Genomic DNA, 26,331 nt, shown 5'->3' on the forward strand with positions numbered 1-26,331 from the left:
ACGAGGACTGGAACGGGGTCGACTCATCCTCTGGAGGTCAACTGAGTAGAAGAGGTTCGATTCCCTCCTAAGCCATCCTCGAAGTGGTTTCTCATGGTATCCCACTTCTTCTCGAGGCAAATGCCGGGATGGTACCTAACATCAGGCCACGGACGCTTCCTTCCCTCTTCCTTGCCTATCCCTTCCAATCTTTCTATCCCACACAAGGCCCCTGATCAGCATAGCAGACGAGACCGCCTGGGGAGGTACTGGTCCTCCTCCCCAGTTTACCCCCCCGACCAAATGTCTCACGCTCCAGGACATTGCCCTTGAGGCGGTAGAGGCGGGATCCCTCGCTGAGTCCAGAGGAGAAACCAAATCTGGACCGTAAACTGATTAAAAAAAAAAATGTTTACCCAGCCTTTTCTTAAATGATTTCAAAGAATTTGGAAAATTATCAAATATTACCTTGATAAATTTATTCCTATGGGGATATGGAACCGTATTTGGGCCGGTGATGGTTACAAAAACATGGAAGTTTTTAAAAATCGAAATAATTTAAATCATTACTAGAAAACACATATACCGGGCGTGTTTGCTGTGCGGATAAGAACGCGCAGCTGTGAGGTTGTATCCTGGAGACAGTGTGTTCGAATCCCACTGTCGGCAGCGCTGAAGATGGTTTTCCGTGGTTTCCCATTTTCACACCAGGAAAATGCTTGGGCTGTATCTTAATTAAGACCACGGCCGATACCTTCTCAATCCTAACCCTTATACACCCTTACGTTGCCGAAAACATTCGATAAACCACTACATTAGCAAGAAAATAAATTAAAGGGTCTGTATTGGGGTCACGGCTGCAAGTTTTAACGTAGAATACGTACTGCTTGATAGGTTTATTCCTATGGGACACACACAGACTGCTCGCCAGTCCGCGGACCCGTCGGCTTTTATAGAAAACAGGCGGGCGCGTGTAAGATGGAAACAGCACTGGCGAGAGCCGCGGTGGCCGAGGAAGAGAGCAGGCGAGAGAGAGACACCCCGGGTGCCCAGGAGCAAGTCCTGGAGGTTACCCCCTTAGACAACCGAGGCACTCCCCTCAAGTGCTTTATTAACTCAAAATATACACATTGCAGCCAGAATATACATAGAGCCCATAAAGGGCCAATAATTACACATAATGTGTATGCATACGAGAAAAGAACAATAAAAGAGCTGAAAAGGCAAACAGAAACAAAACAACGCACAAGATCCACGCCAGGTCACATCCTGGAGTCTGCAGTGGGAATGGAGGGCAATGGTCCGGGGCAGAGCTTGAGCGATACTCGGCACCCCTACGGAATCTCATACCGCGGGGTCCGATATCGCTGGACCCGCCTGCCGATGGGACACAGTCTGGCTCCCTCGGTTATGCAACGATGGGCCACAGCTGCCACAACTTCTGTCCCAGGAGTTCAACGTCCACATGATCCCATACTTGGACGATTGGCTCATCCATTCCCCTGATCTGATTCCTGCTCTCATGCAGCAGATCGACACTTACCTGACACATTCTGGGCATCACCCTTAACTACTGGAAATCGGTGTTGCACCCGACACCCATCCTTACTTACCTTGGCGTAACTATTGACATAGCGAGTCAGGAAGTGACCATGCACCATGCCACACAGGAATGCACCCGCCTCATTGTGCGCGACCTGCATACATTCTCTCCCTCTCAGCTCCAACAGGCGGCTGGCTACCTCTCATGGCTTAGCTGGGTCATGGGGTGGCCGGTCTTCCCTGCGCACCACATTTTGGCGCAAGAGTTCTTCTGGGTTCGACGTCTTATCATCCCAGACCTGCTCGCTCAACCTAGACGCATGTCCATCGGCAACCGGGTCCTGAGTATTTACGCCGATGCGAAGCCCTACTCCATCGCAGCTGTGGCCTCTCAACTACGGACAGCCTGGGCTCAGGCCTTCGAGGTTCTCCGGACCATCAATGTGGTTGAGACGGCGGCGGCGGTCCTCGCAGTGCATCATGCCCTGGAAGATCCAGCAACCGATTTCTTCGATAGCCTACAGGTGTTCACAGACAGTGCAGCGGCTCTATATTCTTTGCAGTCAGGACGTGGTGTTGTTTTGCACAATAATGTTTTCTTGTTTGACCTGTATTTGTCCATTATTACCATAATAAAGTTGCACGAAGGGGCATGTGCCTCTCGTGGTGTCCCATCGCCTCGGCCGATAATCCGGCTGACGCTCCCTCCCTGGAAGTGCTGTCCACCGTACACGCGAGCCTCCGAACTCTATAAAGGCGAGGTTCGCCCCGGAAGGGAGGTCAGTCTGCCGTCGGTCAGCGATGGGGTATCACCTTCTTTGGTCGCCCTCATGGTCTTCGGCCCTCAGGACTTTAGTGCAATGCCCTCCTCGCAACTGAAAAATCGTTTGTGCGTAGCACGTGGCCAGACCATCGCAAACGATTCTCTCTCATTTTGTCAGGGATTGGAGCCACACCAAATGCCATCTAAACATCCTCATTTCTAATGTGATACAGTCTAGTGAGTCCCATTGGCCAGTGAAGCATCTTCATCTCCATGACTTGCAGCTGTTGTTCGTATCTCCTTGTAACTAGCCAACACTCTGTTCCATACAGTGCCACTGGTCTAATGATGGTTCTACAGATTTTTGATTTCTTACAGACCCATACTGACTACGTATTATATTTTGATTAAACCTATCAAGCAGTACGTATTCTACGTTAAAATTTGCAGCCGTGACCCCAATACAGAACTTTTAATTTCTTTTCTTGCTAATATAGTGGTTTATCGAAGGTAACGTAAGGGTGTAAAAAGGTTGGGATTGAGAAGGTAGCGGACGTGGCCTTAATTAAGGTATAGTTCCAGCATGTGCCTGTTGTGAAAATGGGAAACTATCTTCAGGGTTACCAACGGTGGAATTCAAACCTCCCCATCTCCTGACTTTCTGATATAACAGTGTAGTCCTTACTCTTGATGTGCCGTTGTTTTCTGGTCACTGGCATCAAGATCTTGCTTTTGCTCCAGATAGTGAAGACTATCACTGTGTAGCAGGCTGTGATGATGAGTGCTGGTAGAACGAACAGCGTCGCTGCAACTAACGTCATGTAGAGTTTCCACTGCCACGGCTGAAGGAAGTCGATCCAGCACTGCAACTGTCCTGTGAAAAGGGGAACATCCGATAAGTCAGTAAGTCATTTTGAGTTCACCACGAAATACATTCTTGAACATTAACAGACAAGAGGTAGTCTGCATTTTAGTCACAAGATTAGCGCCACTCTAATCTACACTCATGTTCATAAAAACCAGAACACCATGAAAGACTAGAGAGAGGTAGTTCATATTCACGGGACATGTGCACTAGTATGTTCTGAGGAAATGATTAGCATTTGAACATGTCGGGCCTCAGGTTCAAGGTCCACATCATTATCTCGGCACACCACCATCGACTGGTAAAACGTGCCTGCGGCTCTCGTTGTCGCTATAAACCGAAGGTAATGGATCAGCGTGACTTGAGCAGACGTGCAGGATGCCTCGCAGACGTATGCGAGAACCGTACCGTCAGACGAGTGAGTTTGAAAGAGGGCGCATTATTAGCATGAGAGAACGTGATGCATCCATCCGGGAAATTGCTGCTCATGCGAGAAGAAGTGTGTCGGCAATGCAACGGGTGTGTACAGAATTGTTCACAGAAGGCCGTAGAACACGACGAGATGGGTCTGGTTGCACGACCCAGATTCCCCCCCCCCCCCCGAGAAGATTGACACCTCATCCGAATGTCATTCAGGAGAGTTCTGCGTCCTCTTCGGCTCTGGTGCAACAGTGGAACAGTGTAATATATCGTACACTATCAGGAGCGTCAGTCCGTCGCCGTTTATAACGGTCTGGGTTACCGGCGCGTCTTCCACTTCTCCGCCTACCTTTGACTAATTTGCATAAACATGCTAGACTGCAATGGTTCATGGAACGACGTCATTGTGGACAGGAATGGCAGCAGATAGTGTTTGGGACGAATCCAGGTTTTGTTTGTTTGAAAGTGATGGCCGCATTTTGGTTCGCCGCAGACAGGGGGAGAGGCATCACATTGACTGCATTCGCACCATGCAGCGCCAGATCAAGGCGTTTATGGTGTGGGCTTTTATTTATTTCGTGTGGCTATTTCTAGCCGGGTGCAGCCCTTGTAAGGCAGACCCTCCGATGAGGGTGGGCGGTATCTGCCATTTGTAGGTAACTGCGTGTTATTGTGGTGGAGGAAAGTGTTATGTGTGGTGTGTGAGTTGCAGGGATGTTGGGGACAGCACAAATACCCAGCCCCTGAGCCATTGGAATTAATCAATGAAGGTTAAAATCTCCGACCCGGCCGGGAATCGAACCCGGGACCCTCTGAACCGAAGGCCTGTACGCTGACCATTCAGCCAACGAGTCGGACATGGTGTGGGGTGCTATTGGGTACAACTACGAATCACAGCATGTGCGTGTCAAGGGCACTGTGACCAGTTTGACCTACGTGAATGACATCCTGCGACCAGTAGCCATATCCTTTCTGCACGACACCCCAGACGCCATATTTCATCAGGACAATGCGCGACCACATCTTGATGCAGGAATATGTGCCTTCTTGTTGTCCCAGGATTTCAGACTGTTGCCCTGGCCCGCCCGATCACCGGACTTGTCGCCAATCGAAAATGTGCGGGATATAGTGAAACGACGGATGCGGCGCTGTGACCCAATGCCAACCACCAAAGATGAACTGTGGAACCATGTGAATGCAGCATAGATGGCTATACCCCAGGACGCCATTCGCGCCTTATACGCGTCGATGCCATCACGCATGGAACATGTTATCAGTGCCCATGGACGACCCAGTACCTATTAGGTAACAGGACACGTGCTGAACCTAGGTGACTGAAATGCTAATCGTTTCTGCAGAACATACTAATGCGCATATCGTGTGAATATGGACTTCCTACCTCTAGTCTTTCAAGGTGTTCTGTTTCTTATGAACATAGGTGGATTTTCAAAGAACAGTTGTAGGGATGTGTGGCGGAACTTCCTCTTATTTTCAACCACAATATTAGAAAGAAATTGAGACATTGTTAGATCATGGATTGTTAGAGATCAAGTATGAAGACGTCTCTTTCAGACGGCTACTTTCATTGATTTATCCCTCGAATGAGAATAGTGGTCCGCCTTTGTGGTGTAGTGGTTAGCTTGATTAGCTGCCACCCCCAGGGTTCGATTCCCGGCTCTGCCACGAAATTTGAAAAGTGATACGAGGGCTGGAACGGGGTCCACTCAGTCTCGGGAGGTCAAATGAGTAGAGGTGGGTTGATTCCCACCTCAGCCATCCTCGAAGTGGTTTTCATTGGTTTCGCACTTCTCTTCATAGCAAATGCCGGGATGGTACCTAACTTCAGGCCACGGATGGTTCTTTCCCTCCTCCTTGTCTGCCCCTCCCAATATTCGCCCCCCCCCCACAAGGCCCCTGTTCAGCATAGCAAATGAGGCCACCTGGGCGAGGTACTGGCCTTCCTCTCCAGTTGTATCCGTCGACCCAAAGCTCACGCTCTCATCTCCGATAGATGGGATTACTGTTGCATGCCGAGTAAAACAGCCTACCTGAATATTGGCAGGAATTAACTGGCGAGTTAGACAACTCTGAAGCGCTGATTGGAATGAACGGTGTGTTAATTTAACGGAATACAGCAGAAGAGTGTTTACGGCCTGCTCATTAAGTAGCGAAGCACGGGCACGTCAGCTAGTCTACTCTATAAAATAAGAATTTTGCTTGTACAATGCTCAGGAAAGAGTTTTATCTGTACAGTGCTCAGAAATTTAAAAATGGCATTTCCGTATCGGTTGTGTCGACAGTAAGAAGGAAATGCAATATTTCATTTTCCGTCATCTCTGTGTCGTTACCGAGTTGAATAAGCTCGGACGGTAGAGCGCTGGACTTCTGACCACAACCTGGCAGGTTCGATCCTGGCTCAGTCCGGTGGTATTTGAAGGTGCTCAAATACGCCAGCTTCGTGTCAGTAGATTTAACAGCACGTAAAGAACTCCTGCGGGACAAAATTCTAGCACCTCGTTATCTCCGAAAATCGTAAAAGTAGTTAGTGGGACGTAAAGCAAGTAACATTATTATTATCTGGCTGTGTCTGTCTGTCTATCTGTCTGTCTGTACTTGCATCACGGGGAAACGACTAAACAATGAAAATCGGTATGTAAAGTCGAAGAATATGGCACTACACTTTCATCATCATCATCAGTGTTCTGCCATATGGTAGGTCTTCACATGACAGCTCTCCACACAATCCTGTCTCGTCACCCTTTTTTCCTCATACTTGTATTCTACCCTGATACTGTCCAGCATCTGATATCTTCTCCGTCCTCTTTGTCTTTTTACAGTTACCGTTCCTTCTATAGCATCTAAAAGCAAGCAAAATCTCCTCATCCAATGACCAATCCAACAGTGCTTTCTCTTCTTGTTTACTTTTAATACATTTCTCTCTTCCCCAACTCTTCTCAAGACTTCTTCATTCTTTACTTTTTCTATCCATTGTATACTTTCCATTCTCCTCCAAATCCACATCTCAAATGCTTCCAGTCTTCTTTCGTCCTCTTTTCTCAATGCCCATGTCTCAGCTCCATGCAGTGCCACGCTCTATGCAAAGCACTTCACGAATCGCTTCCTCAAGTCTCTATCCATTCCCCACAAAAAAAGTTGACTCTCTTATTAAATGCTTCCTTCGCAATCGCAGTACGAGTTTTCACCTCTCGAGTGCACCTCGTGTCCCCTGTTATTACACTTCCCAAATATTTGAAAGCATCCACCTGTTCTATTATTACCTGCCCTAACTTTATCGTTTTCTTCACTTTTCTTGTGCTTATCACCATACATGTTGTCTTTCTCTTATTAATTCTCATTCCAAATTCTTCACAGACAGCATTCAGATCTGTTAGCATCGCCATGATAGCTCGTTCACTCTCTGCCAGTAGGATCATGTCATCAGCAAATCGAATACATTCTGTTCTCCTACCACCAACTTTCACTCCTCTTTTTCCATTCATGCATTTATGGATAATCTCTTCCAAATACATATTAAAAAGTATGGGGGAGAGACAGCAGCCTTGTCTTACTCCCCTTCCAATTGTGGTTTCCTCTGTCATCTCATTCCCTATCTGCACTCGTATCTTCTGCTGTAGATACAGATTCTTAATCAGTCTCCCTCCTTCCAGTCGACTCCGTTCCTGCTTAGAATGTCCATTACCTTTTTCCACTGTACTCTGTCAAAAGCTTTTTCCAGGTCAATGAGCAGAGCATATACCGCATTTCTCCTCTTCTTTCAATGTATCTCTCACCTAATGTTCTTAATAGTCCAATTACCGAGCTCGATAGCTGCAGTCGCTTAAGTGCGGCCAGTATCCAGTAATCGGGAGATAGTGGGTTCGAGCCCCACTGTCGGCAGCCCTGAAGATGGTTTTCCGTGGTTTCCCATTTTCACACCAGGCAAATGCTGGGGCTGTACCTTAATTAATGCCACGGCCGCTTCCTTCCCATTCCTAGGACTTTCCTATCCCATCGTCGCCATAAGACATATCTGTGTCGGTGCGACGTAAAGCAAATAGCAACAACAATAGTCCAATTGCATCCTTTGTTCCTTTACCTCTCATGAAGCCATACTGTTCCTCAGAGATACAATTGTCTAGCCTTCCATGCAGTCTTCTGTTCAGTACTCTCAGTAATATTTTGGCTGCATATGTGATCAGACTGATGGTTCTAAAATCTTCACATTTATTTGAATTCTTTTATTTTCAATCTGTACTAATACTACTGAAGGAAAATCATCTGGCCGTTCGTCGCTTTCATATATCTTATTAGAGGAATATGTTAGTTTTCACTACTTTATTTCCGACTCTTAAAAAATGTTCTATCGGTGATCCATCAATCCTACTTGTTTTGCGACTCTTCATTTCTTTCAAAACCTTTTCTACCTCCCCTTCCAAAATTCTGTATCCTTTTTCATATTCTATTACTCTTGTCTCATCTTCTATTTCTATATTTGTTCTTTGATCACACTCATCTCTTTGATACTCACATAGGCACTCTACATACTCTTTCCACCTTCCCCTTATTTCTTCATGTTTATACACCAATGTGCCATCATTTCTATTTCCATACTGGTCCTCCTTTCCCTCCCTTCAAATACCAGTTGTGAAGCTAATTTATACATCATTTCATATTTCCCTTCCATTTCTAGTTTCTCTCTTCACATCTCTCTTTCATCCATGTCTTCCTTGCTTGATCTGTTTCACTCTTTAGTTGTTCAGTTTTCTGTACATTTGTTTCCCTTCCTCTGATCCTACATTCTTCCATTTCCTTCTTTCTTCCATCTTGCTCAGCATTGCATTTGTGACCCATTCCTTATTCTTGCAGATGTCCTTTCTCCCAACTACTTCTTCTGCAGAATCGGCGAGGTTTTCTCTCATCCTCTTCCATGCCTCATTTGCACTTTCTTCATTAGAACTTCTAATCCATTTTGACATAAATATGTCTTTCAGCTCCTTTCCTTTACCTTTTTCCTTTAGAATTCCTAGGTCAAAGTTTTCTCTTGGTTAACCCTTTCTCACTTTTTTCAACCGCACGTACAGATCTCCCACTACCAAGTTGTGGTCTCAATCTGTATCTGCTCCGGGGTATGCTTTTGCATTCTTTAGACGGTTTCTGTACACTTTAGGCTATACATAATTTTATTGACGCTGAGTGAAATGGTAGTTCAGGAAGACTAAAATGTTATTCTCAAACATCTCTATAATTAGTTTTCCTATCGATAAGTGCTAAATAACAACGATCATGCTGATCATTTACGTCTTTTATATTTTTACTGTACTGGCTATGATATCAAGAGTTATTAATGAATTTAGATTTTTGTTGCTTAGTCCATATCACGAGCCACGAGAAAATGGCCATACAAAATTTAATGAAAATAGGTATGTAAAGTCGGGAAATAATGTACTACAGTCTAGGCTATAAATTATTTTATTTACTCTGCGCGAAATGGTAGTTTAGGGGGAGGATTAAAATTTAATTCTCAAATATGCATGTTATTAGCATTTCTATCGATACATAACATAAGATCACAATATGAAGATAAAGTTGGAATTCAAGAGGACAAATTGGGACAAATATTCTTTTATAGGAAGGGGAGTTAGGTATTGGAATAACTTACCAAGGGAGATGTTCAATGATTTTCCAATTTCTTTTCGATCATTTAAGAAAAGGCTAGGAAAACAACAGATAGGGAATCTGCCACCTGGGAGACTGCCCTAAATGCAGATCAGTAGTGATTGATTGATTGACAAACATTATAGAGAATACAATTTCCAATCATGTACAGTTTTACTGTACTGGCTATGATAACAGAGCTATTTAAGGATTTTGTTCTGATTTGTTTAACCATATCTTATATCACTGAGAAAGATGTAGAGGAGAGGGCGGATAAGTCACTGGTACGCCCCTAATTAAAGTATAATTCCAGGAGTGTATGAGACCTTTACCAGGATTACTTGATTCGAGAACTGGAAAAGATCTAATGCAACGCAGTACGATGTGTTTCGGATATGTCAGAAAAGAGATAATTATTACGAAAATTTTGCATACTTTAGGCTGGGAAGACTTGGGAGTAAGGAGAAGAGCTGTTCGGCAAAGTGGTATTTTCCGAGCTGTTATTAGAGAAATGGTATGGAATGACGTTAGTAGGCGAATAAGCTTGAATGGAGTTTTTAAAAGTAGGATAGATCACAATATGAAGATAAAGTTGAAATTCAAGAGGGCAAATATTCTTTTCTAGGAAGATGAATTAGGGATTGGAATAATTTACCAAGAGAGATGTTTGATAATTTCCCAATTTCTTTGAAATAATTTAAGAAAAGTCTAGGTTAAAAACTGATAGGGAATCTGCCATCATGGCGACAGCCGTAAATACCTATCAATGGTGAATGAAAAATAAAAAATGAACTTTTACACTACTTCCCTTTTTTCCGTATATAATACCTTAAAGACGTTAACTTTCGTAACTATTCAAGAAGGTAGATTCAAGAAAGAACTCGAAGCAACATTCACGCTTTACGGAGTACTGGCTCCATTCACATTCGAGTGAAACTGTAGGTTTCATGATCGGTGCTGGGATTATTTCACTCGAGTGAGTGTTTTATAGACTGGGAAGAGTTGCATGCATTCGGCTCTGCTTCCCTTTCATACTACGATCTATGAGAATCAGCCAGTTTCAGAAGAATAGTACCATGGAAATCGTAGCTTTATACGTTTTACATTCAATATTTTATAACAATGTTTGAAATATGAAAAAAAATATCTAATAACGGTGACTGAGCTGCAGTGGCGTCGTGTAGGTACTTAAAAACTTTCGGTGTGCGCACAGAGCAGACAATAGATCATAAGAAACTATGTTATAAGTTGCGCTTCAGTCGGTTAATATGTTATTAACAGCAGCCCACTTAGACTGTATTGTGTTGTCAGTAATATTATAGAATAAACCGACATGAATTCAAAATATGAAGTTAACACAAGAAATTTAAAAATAACTTACATACCAGCAGTACTGCTGTAAAACAAACCCTCCCCGCACTCAGAGAAATATACACTCCTGTCATATTGAACATAGCTACACAAGCCCTCTTTGGTTATGCCTCATCTGCAACTAACATGAACAGCGCCATGCGATTGGGCAATTAACCACTGTGTGGTAGCACCCCTAGCACTGCCAGTAGTATAATGGGACAGTTCTGCCGCCTCCTCCTCCGCCCGCGGCGCGGGAAATTTGAATTTTGGCGGGAGATTTGAATTTGTAAACAAAGCCACGTGCTTTTTGACAGTTGTCATCGACAACAACGCATCGCTAACCTCACTGCCGCCATCTTGACGGGCCTAAACCTCACTAGTGCCAACTTAACCTAAGTAGCGTGAGGTAAACAAAGCCACGTGTTTTTTGACAGCCACGTGCTTTTTGACAGACAGCAACGCATCGCTAACCTCAGTACTGCCATCTTGACGGGCCTAAACCTCAGTAGTGCCAACTTAACCTCACTAGCATGAGGTAAACAAAGCCACGTGTTTTTTGACAGCCACGTGCTTTTTAACAGATTTGTAAACAAAGCCACGTGCTTTTTGACAGACAACAACGCATCGCTAACCTCAGTACTGCCATCTTGACGGGCCTAAACCTCAGTAGTGCCAACTTAACCTAACTAGCGTGTGGTAAACAAAGCCACGTGCTTTTTGACAGCCACGTGCAGCTGTCATCCGCCATCTTTAAACCACAGAGCACTGTGCTGCCCTCTTTCATCACCTGTCATCGGCAGTGCTGCCATCTTGGCGGGCCTAAACCTTAGTGCTACCAACTTAACCTCACTAGCGTGAGATAAACAAATCCACATGCAGCTGTCATCCGCCATCTTTGAGCATCGTGCTGCCCTCTTTAGCTACTTACCTTTGAAATGTGGTACGTCATCCGCCATCTTGCATCGCAAACCTCAGTGCTGCACTCTATGTAGTGACGGCAAATTCCACGTGCTCTTGTTTGGAAACAAAGCCACGTGCAGCTGTCATCCGCCATCTTTGAGCACCGTGCTGCCCTCTTTAGCTACTTACCTTTGAAATGTGGTACGTCACAGCTGTCATCCGCCATCTTGCATCGCAAACCACAGTGCTGCACTCTATGTAGTGGCGGCAAATTCCACGTGCTCTTGTTTGGAAACAAAGCCACGTGCAGCTGTCATCCGCCATCTTTGAGCACCGTGCTGCCCTCTTTAGCTACTTACCTTTGAAATGTGGTACGTCATCCGCCATCTTGCATTGCAAACCTCAGTGCTGCACTCTATGTAGTGACGACAAATTCCACGTGCTCTTGTTTGGAAACAAACCTATGCGCTTTTTTGTAAGCTATCATCCGCCATCTTTAATCTAGAGAGCACCGTGCTGCCCTCTGTGTGGTGGTGGTAAATTCTACACGCTTTACAAACCCATGTGCTTTTCTGACAGCTGTCATCCGCCATCTTTAATCCAGAGAGAACAGTGCTACCCGGTGGCGGCAAATTCCACGTGCTCTTGTTTGGAAACAAAACCATGTGCTTTTTTGACAGCAGCCATCTTTAATCACCGTGCTGCCCTCTTTGTGGTGGCGGTAAATTCCACGTGCTTTACAAACCCATGTGATTTTCTGACAGCTGTCATCCGCCATCTTTAATCCAGAGACAACAGTGCTGCCCTCTTTATGGCTACTACCTTAAGCACGTAGTAGCGGGCAATTTGAAAAGTTCTGTTAGCTATCATCCGTCATCTTTAATCAAGAGAGCGCCGTGCTGCCATCTTTAGCTAGATACCTTTGAAATGTGGTGGCGGATAATTTGAAAAATGCTTTTTGACAGCAGCTATCTTTGAGCACCGTGCTACCCTCTATGTGGTGGCGGCAAATTCTACATGCTTTACAAACCCACGCGCTTTTTTTGACAGCCATCTTTAAGCAACAGAGTACAGTGCTGCCCTCTTTGTTGTGGCGGCAAATTCCACGTGCTCTACAAAGCCACATGCTCTTTTGACAGCTGTCACCCGCCATCTTTAACCAACAGAGCACTATGCTGCTATCATGCGGGCAATTTCGTTAGCTGTCATCCGACATCTTTAATGAACAGAGCACCGTGCTGCCCTCATGCGGGGCAATTTCGTTAGCTGTCATCCGCCATCTTTTAATGAACAGAGCACCGTGCTGCTCTCTGTAGTAGCGGGTAATTTGAAAAGTTCTGTTAGCTGTCATCCGCCATCTTTGAGCACCGTGCTGCCATCTTTAGGTGGTGGCGGAAAGTTCCACGTGCTTTACAAACTCACGCGCAGCTGTCATCCGCCATCTTATATCGCAAACCTCAGTGCTACACTCTTTAGATAATTTAAAAAGAAAAATTCTACAGCAGCCATCTCTCGACGCTAATTGCACAAGATGGTGGCTATACATGACTCCTTAAAGGTTCTTATGCAAGATGATCGCTATACATAGACGCCCTTGGGATGCTTGCGCAAGATGGTGGTTGCTCTTATGAGGCGGCTTAAGGATCCTTGGCTAGAGACGCCCTAAGGATGCTTGCGCAAGATGGCGGACTCAAGATGGCGGCTATACACGACTCCTTATGAGACGCCTTAAGGGTGCTTGCGCAAGATGGCTGTTGCTCTTAGCTTAGAGGCTAACGTGTCGTGCTAGTTCGATTCATTAAATTTGGGGCTTAAATGCATAATGTTAAATATCTCGAAAGCGATGCATCGTAGAGCAAGACGGACAAACAATTTTCTACCTCGGTTCGCAGTATGGGGAACAAGTAAAACATAGTCTAATGATGAGATCAACGGTTCGGTTCTAACTTAGGCCCTTCAGCATTAGCTCTGTTTCAGCTTGTAATGAAGCAAGTCTTCGTAACATGATAGGTCTAGCTATGGTAGAGAGTATAACGTACCGTGCAGGTTCGATTCATTACATTTGGGGTTTAAATGCAAAATGTTAAATATCTCGAAAAAGGACAAAATTTTTCTACCTGATACCTAGGTTTGCAGTATCAGGAACAAGAAAAACATAGTCTAATGATGAGATGGACGGTTCGATTCCTACTTAGGCCCTTTGGCATTGGCAGCTATCTATTTCTACAAGATGGCGGCTATACATAGCTTCTCATGAGACAGCTTAAGAGCGCTTGCACAAGATGACTGCTGCTCTTATGAGACGCCCTAGGGGTGCTTGCGGGAGGTAGCAGCGACAAGACGATGACTATACACAGCTGCTTATGATACGGCCTAGAGGTGCTTACACAAGATGTTGGCTGCTCTGATGAAGAAAGCTAGCTTTGCATCGTGCAGGTATTTTTTACAGCACTAAACCTCATAAAATGTGGTGGCGGGTAATTTGAAAAATTCGACGTGCTTTTTCATAAGCTGTTAAGGCCTCCTCTTATGTCAAGGCATAACTCTATCGAACAAGTTTAAACCTGCATCGGAATAGCTAGAGTAAGCACGTGCTGCAGTGATGACGTCATTAAGCATGTTTAGACTTGCAAATCACAGAAGAATCGTAACAAGGCTGGAATCGAACACTGCACTCTATGCCGTTAACTTTATCATGTGATCGGAACATTGATTGAAGTGTTTAGAACACTAAATAAGTAGAACTGAACACTGTACTCGATACAACATGTGTTTAGAACATGTCAGGGGTACCTTTGTTCTAAGAAGATTAGTTTACCGCACATTCCTTGTAGGGCTAAGGGGCTAATGGGCAAAAGGGCTAATGGGCAAAAGGGCTAATGGGCAAAAGGGCTAAAGGGCTAAAGAGCTAAAGGGCTAATGGGCTAAAGGGCTAAAGGGCTAAAGGAGCAACAGCCTCATCGATCGCTATCATCAAGAACGCTTGTACTTTGTTAAGTGCAGAATTTAATCTTTATTTGTAAATGGTTTCATGTTCAGAACAAGGAATGGAAAATCCCCGAGGTGCGATGAGTTACGTTTTTCGAACTAGTGTTTGGAACACTGAACTTTTCAAGATGATAGCAGAGAGTTTAGCAATGTTCTGTTGTTGGATTATAAATTCCGCGCTACAACATGCATAAGGTGGCAGCCCTTGAGGTTTACTGCCGTAAAGACGACAAGAGTGAGGTTAACAATGTTCCGTTGTTGGATTTTAAATTCCGCGCTATAACATGCATAAGGTGGCAGCCTTGAGGTTTACCGCCGTAAAGATGGCAGCAGTGAGGTTAGCGACGCTCTATTGTCCTTCAAAGTGAGGTTAGGATTCGTCAAGAAGACAGCTGTCAAAAAGCACGTGGCTATGTTTACCAAACAAGAGCACGTGGTCGTGACGTCACGGTCACGTAGTATGCTGCCTCAGCATGCAAAGTTCAATGTCTACACCTACGTAGTAAACATTCTGCTATGTTCACAATATTTTTTACACATAACTATTCTTTATGATTTTAGTTCATGCACATAGGCTATGCTAAGATAGCAGCACAATCACATGCGAACTTTGTACATTCTAATGGAATAAGTTTAGTACTGCGTGCATCATGGATACATGATGTGTACACGCATTTAAACATGGGTATACTTAATGCTGCTGCTTTGTTTACAAGATTTTTATACATTGCTATTCTTTATGCTTTAAGTTCGTGCACACACAAGCGATAGTCGTACGCTCTGGCAGGAGAAGTTTAGTACGATATTCGATACATACATTATCGATAGGTGATGTGTACACGCTTTTGCGTCAGGAAGTGCATCCGGCTGTAGTGATACAGCGATTTACAATCTAAGAGCATCTAGCTGTAAATCCCCGATTCTCGTGTTAGATTCTTAATCCGAGTTCTTTGACGTCAGGAAGGGCAACCGGTCGAAAACAATAGTGTATGATGTAAGAGGCTAGATACTGCTAGTATTGCGTCAGGAAGGGCAACTCAACAAATTCTTGCGATTTAAAATCTTAGTTTTGCGTCAGGAAGGGCATCCAGCTGTAAAACAATAGTTCGTGATACAGCGATTTAAAATCGAAGAAGAGTATCTAGCTGTAAAACCCCGATTCTCGAGTTGTAAAACAGATTCTTAATCCGAGTTCTTTGACGTCAGGAAGGGCAACCGGTTGAAAACAATTATCGAACACGCATCGCGAAGGCAAGAGTGTGCAGCGATATGCATGTTTAGACTTGCGGATTACGAAAGAAACATAACAAGACTTGAGTCTTAAAACAAATTCTTGCGATTTAAAATCTTAGTCAGGATGGGCATCCGGCTGTAGTGATACAGCGATTTAAAATCTAAGAAGAGCATCTAGCTGTAAAACCCCCGATTCTCGACAGATTCTTAATCCGAGTTCTTTGACGTCAGGAAGGGCAACCGGTCAAAAACAATAGTGTATGATGTAAGAGGCTAGATACTGCTAGTTTTGCGTCAGGAAGGGCAACTCAACAAATTCTTGCGATTTAAAAATCTTAGTTTTGCGTCAGGAAGGGCATCCGGCTGTAAAACAATAGTTCGTGATACAGCGATTTAAAACCTAAGAAGAGCATCTAGCTGTAAATCCCCGATTCTCGTGTTAGATTCTTAATCCGAGTACTTTGACGTCAGGAAGGGCAACCGGTCGAAAACAATAGTGTATGATGTAAGAGGCTAGATACTGCTAGTTTTGCGTCAGGAAGGGCAACTCAACAAATTCTTGCGATTTAAAATCTTGGTTTTGCGTTAGGAAGGGCATCCGGCTGTAAAACAATAGTTCGTGATACAGCGATTTAAAATCTAAGAAGAGCATCTAGCTGTAAATCCCCGATTCTCGTGTTAGAAGTTGTAAAACAGATTCTTAATCCTAGTTATTTGACGTCAGGAAGGGCAACCGGTCGAAAACAATAGTGTATGATGTAAGAGGCTAGATACTGCCAATTTTGCGTCAGGAAGGGTAACTCAACAAATTCTTGCGATTTAAAATCTTAGTTTTGTGTCAGGAAGGGCATCCGGCTGTAAAACAATAGTTCGTGATACAGCGATTTAAAATCTAAGAAGAGCATCTAGCTGTAAATCCCCGATTCTCGTGTCAGATTCTTAATCCGAGTTCTTTGACGTCAGGAAGGGCAACCGGTCGAAAACAATAGTGTATGATGTAAGAGCTTAGATACTACCAGTTTTGCGTCAAGAAGGACAACTAGTCTTAAAACAAAACAGATTCTTAATCCGATTTGTCAGGAAGGGCAACCGGCCGAAAACTATAGTGTATGATGTAAGAGGCTAGATACTGCTAGTTTTGCGTCAGGAAGGGCAACTCAACAAATTCTTGCGATTTAAACTCTGTAAAACATATTTTTATTCCCAAGAGAATCGAACCCGAGACTACCGGGTGAGAGGCATGCACACTAAACTAAACTGTAGGCTATAGGTTTGTTTCCACAGTCTTTGAAGTTGTATCAGCGCAGAGCGAGCAGCGGAATGCATGTGTTAGCTGAAATTGTACACGTATCTTCCGGCTGTAGTAGTAACCTTGAACGAAAACACGGTGTGCTGATAAGCGACTTGTAACTCACGAACGTCTTCTTAGCTGAGTAGCATTCAGCCCATGTAAGCTCTGTACGGAGAGGTTAAAACACAGTACCAATTAAGGTTGTAAAATATTCTGTTCTGTAAAACTGAAATAGTCCTCCTCTGTGGTGTAGTAGTTAGTGTGATTAGCTGCTACCCCCGGAGGTCCGAGTTCGATTCTAGCCTACTCCTACCGAAGAAGCCTGCACAAGGCTTATTACCTCCATCCGACAGATGAATCACCATCAACGTCTTGTACTCAAAAATCATTTTCGAAGGAGCCTGCACAAGGTTTAACGCCCCCATCAACAGCCCTTACTTAATGCTGGCTGTTTTGCACACCCCGCCTCTTAGATCATACACCATAGTTTTACGACCGGTTGCCCTTCCTGACTAGGATTTTAAATCGATAACTAGATATCCCGACATAGCCTACTCCTACTGAAGAAGCCAGCACAAGGCTTATTGCCTCCATCCGACAAATGAATCACCCTCAACACTCTTGTACTCAAAATCATTTTCGAAGGAGCCTGCACAAAGTTTAACGCCCCCATCAACAACCCTTACTTATTGCTAGCTTTTTTTGCACACCCCGCCTCTTAGATCATACACCATAGTTTTATACGACCGGTTACCCTTCCTGACTAGGATTTTAAATCGCAGTATACGCGATAATTTGTTATAGCGGGTTTTATAACTAGATGTACCGGTACCGGAACATAGCCTACTCCTACCGAAGAAGCCTGCACAAGGCTTATTGCCTCCATCCGACAGATGAATCACCATCAACGTCTTGTACTCAAAAATCATTTTCGAAGGAGTCTGCACAAGGTTTAACACCCCCTATCAACAGCCCTTACTTAATGCTGGCTTTTTTTGCACACCTCGCCTCTTAGATCATACACCATAGTTTTATACGACCGGTTGCCCTTCCTGACTAGGATTTTAAATCGATAACTAGATATCCCGACATAGCCTACTCCTACTGAAGAAGCCTGCACAAGGCTTATTGTCTCCATCCGAACGATGAATCACCCTCAACACTCTTGTACTCACAATCATTTTCGAAGTAGCCTGCACAAGGTTTAACGCCCCTATCAACAACCCTTACTTATTGCTGGCTTTTTTGCACACCCCGCCTCTTAGATCATACACCATAGTTTTATACGACCGCTTACCCTTCCTGACTAGGATTTTAAATCGATAACTAGATATCCCGGTACCGGCACATAGCCAACTCCTACCGAAGAAGCCTGCACATAGCTTAACGCCTCCATCCGACAAATGAATCACACTCAAACACTCTTCAATCATTCTCACTACTTCGGAAGATAGCGGGTTCGAACTGGAAGCTGTAAAAAAATAGCAAATGCTAGGCGAGGGACCTGCGCGATCGTCATTACATGATCTAGCCGGATGCCCTTCCCGACGGCATAAGTTGCCAGGATTTGAATCGCGGTATCCATCATTGTGTCTGACTTGCAAGCTCACGCGTATTATTTTTTTTTTTTGCTGAGATATCATGCTACTTCCGTTCGCCAGCTAGAGCGGAAACTCGCAGTACTGCGTCTATTTCATCTTACAACTTGGAGGAGACAACATGTGTACATATAATTTATGATCTTTTACCCCCTTAAAAAACATGTAAGTATGTAGTATCTCGGAACATTCTTATCCGTGTGTGTATCAGTGTTGCAATTACTAAGCGAGTGAGCCGAGCGAGTTGGCTACGCAGTGTGCTTTCTTGATTTTCGTATGAGTGTATTCGCAATTACTAAGCGTCTTAGCAGTGCGATGAACGAGTTAGCTACGCGGTATAGATTTTTTATTTATTTTCGTACTAAGCAAATCATTTGAAGTGTCAGCTATGCGATATGTGCACAGTGTTTTTTTTTGATTTTCGTGATAGCTATGCGATATGTGCACAGTGTGTGTTTTACACTAGGTAAATCATTGAAGTTGTACTGAACACATCAAACAATGTTCGATTCTAGGCTTGCTATGTTTCAATCTAATTTTCTTAGAACAAAGGTATTCCCTAACATGTTGTATCGGATCACATGTTAAGGTTAACGACATCGAGCGCAGTGTTCGATTCTAGTCTTGTTAGTTTCAATCTAAACAAAGGTATCCCCTAACATGTTGTACAGTGTTCGGTTCTTAGGATAAAGGTATCCCCTAACATGTTGTATCGGATCACATGTTAAGGTTAACGACATCGAGTGCAGTGTTCGATTCTAGTCTTGTTAGTTTCAATCAAATTTTCTTAGAACAAAGGTATCCCCTAACATGTTGTACAGTGTTCGGTTCTTAGGACAAAGGTATCCCCTAACATGTTGTATCGGATCACATGTAACGACATCGAGTGCAGTGTTCGATTCTAGTCTTGTTAGTTTCAATCTAAACAAAGGTATCCCCTAACATGTTGTACACTGTTCGGTTCTACTTGTTTAGTGATCTGAACACATCAATCAATGTTCTGATTACATGTTGTATCGAGTGCAGTGTTCAATTCTAGTCTTGTTATGTTTCAATCTGATCTTCTTAGAACAAAGGTATCCCCTAACATGTTGTACAGTGTTCGGTTCTACTTGTTTAGTGATCTGAACACATCAATCAATGTTCTGATTACATGTTGTACCGAGTGCTGTGTTCAATTCTAGGCTTGTTATGTTTCAATCTAATTTTCTTAGAACAAAGGTATCCCCTAACATGTTGCACAGTGTTCGGTTCTACTTGTTTAGTGATCTGAACACATCAGCCATTGTTCTGATCACATGTAACGACATCGAGTGCAGTGTTCAATTCTAGTCTTGTTATGTTTCAATCTAAACAAAGGTATCCCCTAATACAGCGTTCGATTCTACTTATGTAGTGTTCTGAACACGCCAGACAATGTTTTAATCACATGTTGTATCGAGTACAGTGTTCGATTCTACTTATTTTGTGTTCTGAACACATCAATCAATGTTCTGATCATATGTTGTATTGAGTACTGGCTGTCTCATAAGGAGCTATGTATAGCCGCCATCTTGCATGCGCCATCTTGCGCAAGCATCCTTAGGGCGTCTCTAGCCAAGGATCCTTAATCCGCCTCATAAGAGCAACCACCATCTTGCGCAAGCATCCCAAGGGCGTCTATGTATAGCGATCATCTTGCATAAGAACCTTTAAGGAGTCATGTATAGCCACCATCTTGTGCAATTAGCGTCGAGAGATGGCTGCTGTAGAATTTTTCTTTTTAAATTATCTAAAGAGTGTAGCACTGAGGTTTGCGATATAAGATGGCGGATGACAGCTGCGCGTGAGTTTGTAAAGCACGTGGAACTTTCCGCCACCACCTAGAGATGGCAGCACGGTGCTCAAAGATGGCGGATGACAGCTAACAGAACTTTTCAAATTACCCGCTACTACAGAGAGCAGCACGGTGCTCTGTTCATTAAAGGATGGCGGATGACAGCTAACGAAATTGCCCCGCATGAGGTAGCACGGTGCTCTGTTCATTAAAGATGGTGGATGACAGCTAACGAAATTGCCCCGCATGAGGGCAGCACGGTGCTCTGTTCATTAAAGATGTCGGATGACAGCTAACGAAATTGCCCGCATGATAGCAGCATAGTGCTCTGTTGGTTAAAGATGGCGGGTGACAGCTGTCAAAAGAGCATGTGGCTTTGTAGAGCACGTGGAATTTGCCGCCACAACAAAGAGGGCAGCACTGTACTCTGTTGCTTAAAGATGGCTGTCAAAAAAAGCGCGTGGGTTTGTAAAGCATGTAGAATTTGCCGCCACCACATAGAGGGTAGCACGGTGCTCAAAGATAGCTGCTGTCAAAAAGCATTTTTCAAATTATCCGCCACCACATTTCAAAGGTATCTAGCTAAAGATGGCAGCACGGCGCTCTCTTGATTAAAGATGACAGATGATAGCTAACAGAACTTTTCAAATTGCCCGCTACTACGTGCTTAAGGTAGTAGCCATAAAGAGGGCAGCACTGTTGTCTCTGGATTAAAGATGGCGGATGACAGCTGTCAGAAAATCACATGGGTTTGTAAAGCACGTGGAATTTACCGCCACCACAAAGAGGGCAGCACGGTGATTAAAGATGGCTGCTGTCAAAGAAGCACATGGCTTTGTTTCCAAACAAGAGCACGTGGAATTTGCCGCCACCGGGTAGCACTGTTCTCTCTGGATTAAAGATGGCGGATGACAGCTGTCAGAAAAGCACATGGGTTTGTAAAGCGTGTAGAATTTACCACCACCACACAGAGGGCAGCACGGTGCTCTCTAGATTAAAGATGGCGGATGATAGCTTACAAAAAAGCGCATAGGTTTGTTTCCAAACAAGAGCACGTGGAATTTGTCGTCACTACATAGAGTGCAGCACTGAGGTTTGCAATGCAAGATGGCGGATGACGTACCACATTTCAAAGGTAAGTAGCTAAAGAGGGCAGCACGGTGCTCAAAGATGGCGGATGACAGCTGCACGTGGCTTTGTTTCCAAACAAGAGCACGTGGAATTTGCCGCCACTACATAGAGTGCAGCACTGTGGTTTGCGATGCAAGATGGCGGATGACAGCTGTGACGTACCACATTTCAAAGGTAAGTAGCTAAAGAGGGCAGCACGGTGCTCAAAGATGGCGGATGACAGCTGCACGTGGCTTTGTTTCCAAACAAGAGCACGTGGAATTTGCCGTCACTACATAGAGTGCAGCACTGAGGTTTGCGATGCAAGATGGCGGATGACGTACCACATTTCAAAGGTAAGTAGCTAAAGAGGGCAGCACGATGCTCAAAGATGGCGGATGACAGCTGCACGTGGATTTGTTTATCTCACGCTAGTGAGGTTAAGTTGGTAGCACTAAGGTTTAGGCCCGCCAAGATGGCAGCACTGCCGATGACAGGTGATGAAAGAGGGCAGCACAGTGCTCTGTGGTTTAAAGATGGCGGATGACAGCTGCACGTGGCTGTCAAAAAGCACGTGGCTTTGTTTACCACACGCTAGTTAGGTTAAGTTGGCACTACTGAGGTTTAGGCCCGTCAAGATGGCAGTACTGAGGTTAGCGATGCGTTGTTGTCTGTCAAAAAGCACGTGGCTTTGTTTACAAATCTGTTAAAAAGCACGTGGCTGTCAAAAAACACGTGGCTTTGTTTACCTCATGCTAGTGAGGTTAAGTTGGCACTACTGAGGTTTAGGCCCGTCAAGATGGCAGTACTGAGGTTAGCGATGCGTTGCTGTCTGTCAAAAAGCACGTGGCTGTCAAAAAACACGTGGCTTTGTTTACCTCACGCTACTTAGGTTAAGTTGGCACTAGTGAGGTTTAGGCCCGTCAAGATGGCGGCAGTGAGGTTAGCGATGCGTTGTTGTCGATGACAACTGTCAAAAAGCACGTGGCTTTGTTTACAAATTCAAATCTCCCGCCAAAATTTAAATCTCCCGCCAAAATTCAAATTTCCCGCGCCGCGGGCGGAGGAGGAGGCGGCAGAACTTTCCCTTTATACTACTACTGATCACTGCCACGAACTACGCGATACATGCTGCCATCTTTGAGATTTGAGGGGAACGGACCAGCGGACCTTGATCACACAGGAATATTGTGGTCGTATTCGATATACGCACAGCATTGCCCCTTCAAGCTGCAATACGCCGAACGGGGTTGTGATCAACTGGCTTGGCGCATAATGTAAAGTGAATCCGCACTTACAACTTCGTAAATACGTTCTCTACGTACAAAAAACTTATTCTCTCATACAATATCCTGTAACTTGCCTTATTAGGTATTACCAGGGTATTCACGTGCTCGTTGCGATCCGTAACACGCGATGTCCCTATTTAGTTGTATCATTTCAGGCACCGGGAACGCCACGGTAAAAGGACCTGCATACATAATATCAAAGTTATGGCTTTTACGTCCCGCAGTACCTTTTTACGGTTTATGGAGACGCCGAGATACCAGAGTTCTGAAAAAGTTGTTTTATGCGCTGTTAAGTCTACCGACACAAGGCAGGACCGGAGTATTTCAGCACCTTAAAAAACCACCGGAGCCAAAATCGGACCCACCAACTTGGGTCAGCGTTGTACCATCTGAGGTACTCGGTCCGGCGTACTTACAAATTCAGTCTCTTTGACAAGTGTTATTGTCTATACTGATGTGAATATCTGTACATTAATTTGTGCTAAATTTGAGAAGGTAGCGACTGTACCTTTAGGTTATTAGTACTACATGTGACTATACAGACAGAATGGGAGTCTCGTGAATTCGGTCCCAAGCGCGTGTCATACGTGAATTCATCCCCAACGATCACATTAATTCCCTCCTGCGTTTCCGCCATATTCGCATTTTAACAAAAATTCGCCCCAAGCCGTCATTTTTCTTCCCCTTTTAAACAAACTTAGGATTGTCAACACTGATATTGGTGGCATGGTTGACAATCTTCGGTACCATCACATACCGAGTGCTCTAATGATAGTCAAGATACATAAAAAGGAATGAGTGAAATTTACTTCGTCCAATGGGATAGTTTGATACGTATGTTTAAAATACTCCATATAGTCTGAAAGAGAATCCATAAAATGTGACATCATAAGGAGTATCAATAGTAAAATGCTTTAAGGAATATATACCGAAGAAATACCGCACCTGAAATAATAGCAGTAGTTCATCTTCATTTTGGGAGTTTAAAAGCTACGCTTCTAAAGAAATCACATCTTATTACTGTATGTCCTTTATGCTGTATTATTTTATTTTAAATGAACATATCCTTTTCCACATTTCAGTTCCGTCAGCTAAGCATTCTTGGAATCTGAATTTGAAGCTTTTCTTGGAATCTGAATTTGAAGCTTGATATTTCGAAAGAGCTGTGAGCTTGCATCCGGGAGATAGTGACTTTGAACCCACTGTCCGCAGCCCTGGAGATGGTTTTCTGTGGTTTCCCATTTTCACACCACGCAAAGGCTGGGGTTGTAGTTTACCTAAGGCCACGGTCGCTTCCTTACCAGTGGCTCAGATGGTAGTTCCTACGTGATTTACCTGGTAATTAAATTATACTAAGTCATCACACCGAAACTTCCTCTTAATTACGATGCAATTAAATAACCCAACGACAATTAATTCATAATTAAACCTTGATCAACTTATGAGTAAAAGTAGTTAGTGGGATGTAAAAACAATAACATTATTAATTAATAGTCTGCGGTAGAAATCCCACGAAAGGTTAAATCGAGCATGGAAACTCACGGTCCGAAGACTAGAACCCAGATCATTCAGTCACGGAGTCAGACAATATGTTAAGTAGCATCCCGTCATTTTCGTAGAATTGAAGTGGACAAGAGATGCTGATCAAACTGCTAGTCGTAAGGATTGACGGGAAGAACTTCTAAGAATCATCTCACATCTGACAAGTACTGCTAGCGAGTAGTAAATGTCTGCATCAATCAGACAAAGAATATTAAAATGGACTGTCCATTGAAATCTTCCGATTATATGAACGAATTGTATCCATCGAATTTCTTTATTCTTCCTGTCTTAAATGGAAGATAATAATTGCCTTAAGGTAAATCAGGAGTCAAATTAGGCGAGGATTAATACATCTGATTATTATAAGAGAAAAGTGTACATGTACATTCGACGACTGTTTCGTTGCAGACACGACTTTCCTCTATTGAACCGATAATTCTACCATGAGAAAAATATTTTTCATTTTTCTCAATATTTATTTGAAATAACAAGCTACTTTTATTTTTGAGAGCAGCCATATTGCACTTCCAGAGCCTCGCTGTCGCGTGGGAACGAACTCACCCGCGGTAAGCTCGTGAAATACCGTGACACCTCGGTGGACTTCGAGTACCCAACAATTCTTCAAATTCACGGAATTCTGCGTAACGAGAGATTTTGGCAACACAGTAAATACAGAAATAAATAATCTAAATTATTCTCAAAATCTACGTGAAGACAGAACCCCCAGGGTAAAATATAAATGCAGTTAAGCCTAAGTACAAATCAGCGTCAGATCAGTGGACTAGCTCCACGTGCCAAGGTCAATGGATGAAGAAAACCCGCGAAACGCCCGGGCAGAAATAATTTATTTCACCTGTTGCGAGTGTGGTAAAATTATGAGATTAACATCTAAATAAATCACAAGTCTGTCCGGAATTCTGGAACAAGTTTCATGAAAATCGGTCTATTGGACGCGAAATTAGCAGATTACGTAATCAAGCTTAGTGGTGTGAGTAGCGTCACTCCTAAGACTATAAAAGAAACCCCCCTCTGCATTTTTCTCAGTGTCGGTCTGGTTTCTGAAGCAGTGGAAGCTTACGCCCGTCGTCAGCAGAAAATTGTATAAGATTGATCTACAAATAACTTAGTACATGTTCGTGGCTGTGTTCCACATCTACTGTCAGAAAGGGAAGATGATAGAAATTTTTCTGAACTTTCGCCGACAAAACTGTGAAAGCATAGGCGTCTGTTAAAGTACATAGCAGATTTTATTATATCACCTCGTGTGTGTTGGAAAGTGTTAAGGGAGTTGGGAAGCTAGTTAGAGTAGTTCTGATTACGTTATCTGTTGAACACCTGTTGTATTAGGGTGACTGAAAGCCGACTCTGGGGAGAAGGGAGACAGTCGCAGTTGACTGCAGGACGAAGGAGGTTTGCTGTACAAATTATAACGAAGAAAGTGCGTGATTTGTGTTGTCATTTAATAACGTGTGAAAAGGCAGTATTTGTAAGATAGATATGTTTGAGAAGATGATGTTCCTTGTACCAATGTGCGGCTAAGCACGAGGTCAGCTGGCAAAAATGTAGCCAGAATACTGGAGATGACGTTAATGCAGGTCTGTCTATATTTTGTATTATGTTGTAGTTAGACTTTTTTGTTTGTCCCAACCAATTTTTTTTTCTAAACGTGTGTCGGGTTGATATTTGTAATTATCAGGCGAGAAGTGTTATAATTTTGGTCAGCGTGTGAAAATTTTAGTTTTGTAAATTTCACGTCAAGAAACTGTAAAATGCGACGTTTAAATCTGGTGTTAATGTTCTATGAGATATTATCCAAAGTGAGGAAAATTAGGAAAGCGATAATGGTAAAGTAGTCGTGGCGAATGTCTTAATTTCAAATATCATTTGAATTCAGAAGTTTTTGTCGAAATTAATAATAATATTAATAATAATAATAATAATAATAATAATAATAATAATAATAATAATAATAATGTCTACCACGGGA

General features: G+C 43.5%; 1 protein-coding gene across 1 annotated transcript in view; it reads right to left on the reverse strand.

Annotated features, from left to right (window-relative positions):
- Positions 1 to 26,331, reverse strand: part of LOC136881992 (cardioacceleratory peptide receptor-like) — a 283,179-nt gene that overhangs the window by 23,594 nt on the left and 233,254 nt on the right. Inside the window, exon 6 of the mRNA XM_068229121.1 lies at positions 2,970 to 3,158. Within this exon, the coding sequence (XP_068085222.1) occupies positions 2,970 to 3,158 (189 nt within the window). The remainder of the gene's footprint in view (positions 1 to 2,969; positions 3,159 to 26,331) is intronic.

This window comes from Anabrus simplex, chromosome 1, assembly GCF_040414725.1.
Source record: "Anabrus simplex isolate iqAnaSimp1 chromosome 1, ASM4041472v1, whole genome shotgun sequence".
Taxonomy (NCBI): Eukaryota; Metazoa; Arthropoda; class Insecta; order Orthoptera; family Tettigoniidae; genus Anabrus; species Anabrus simplex.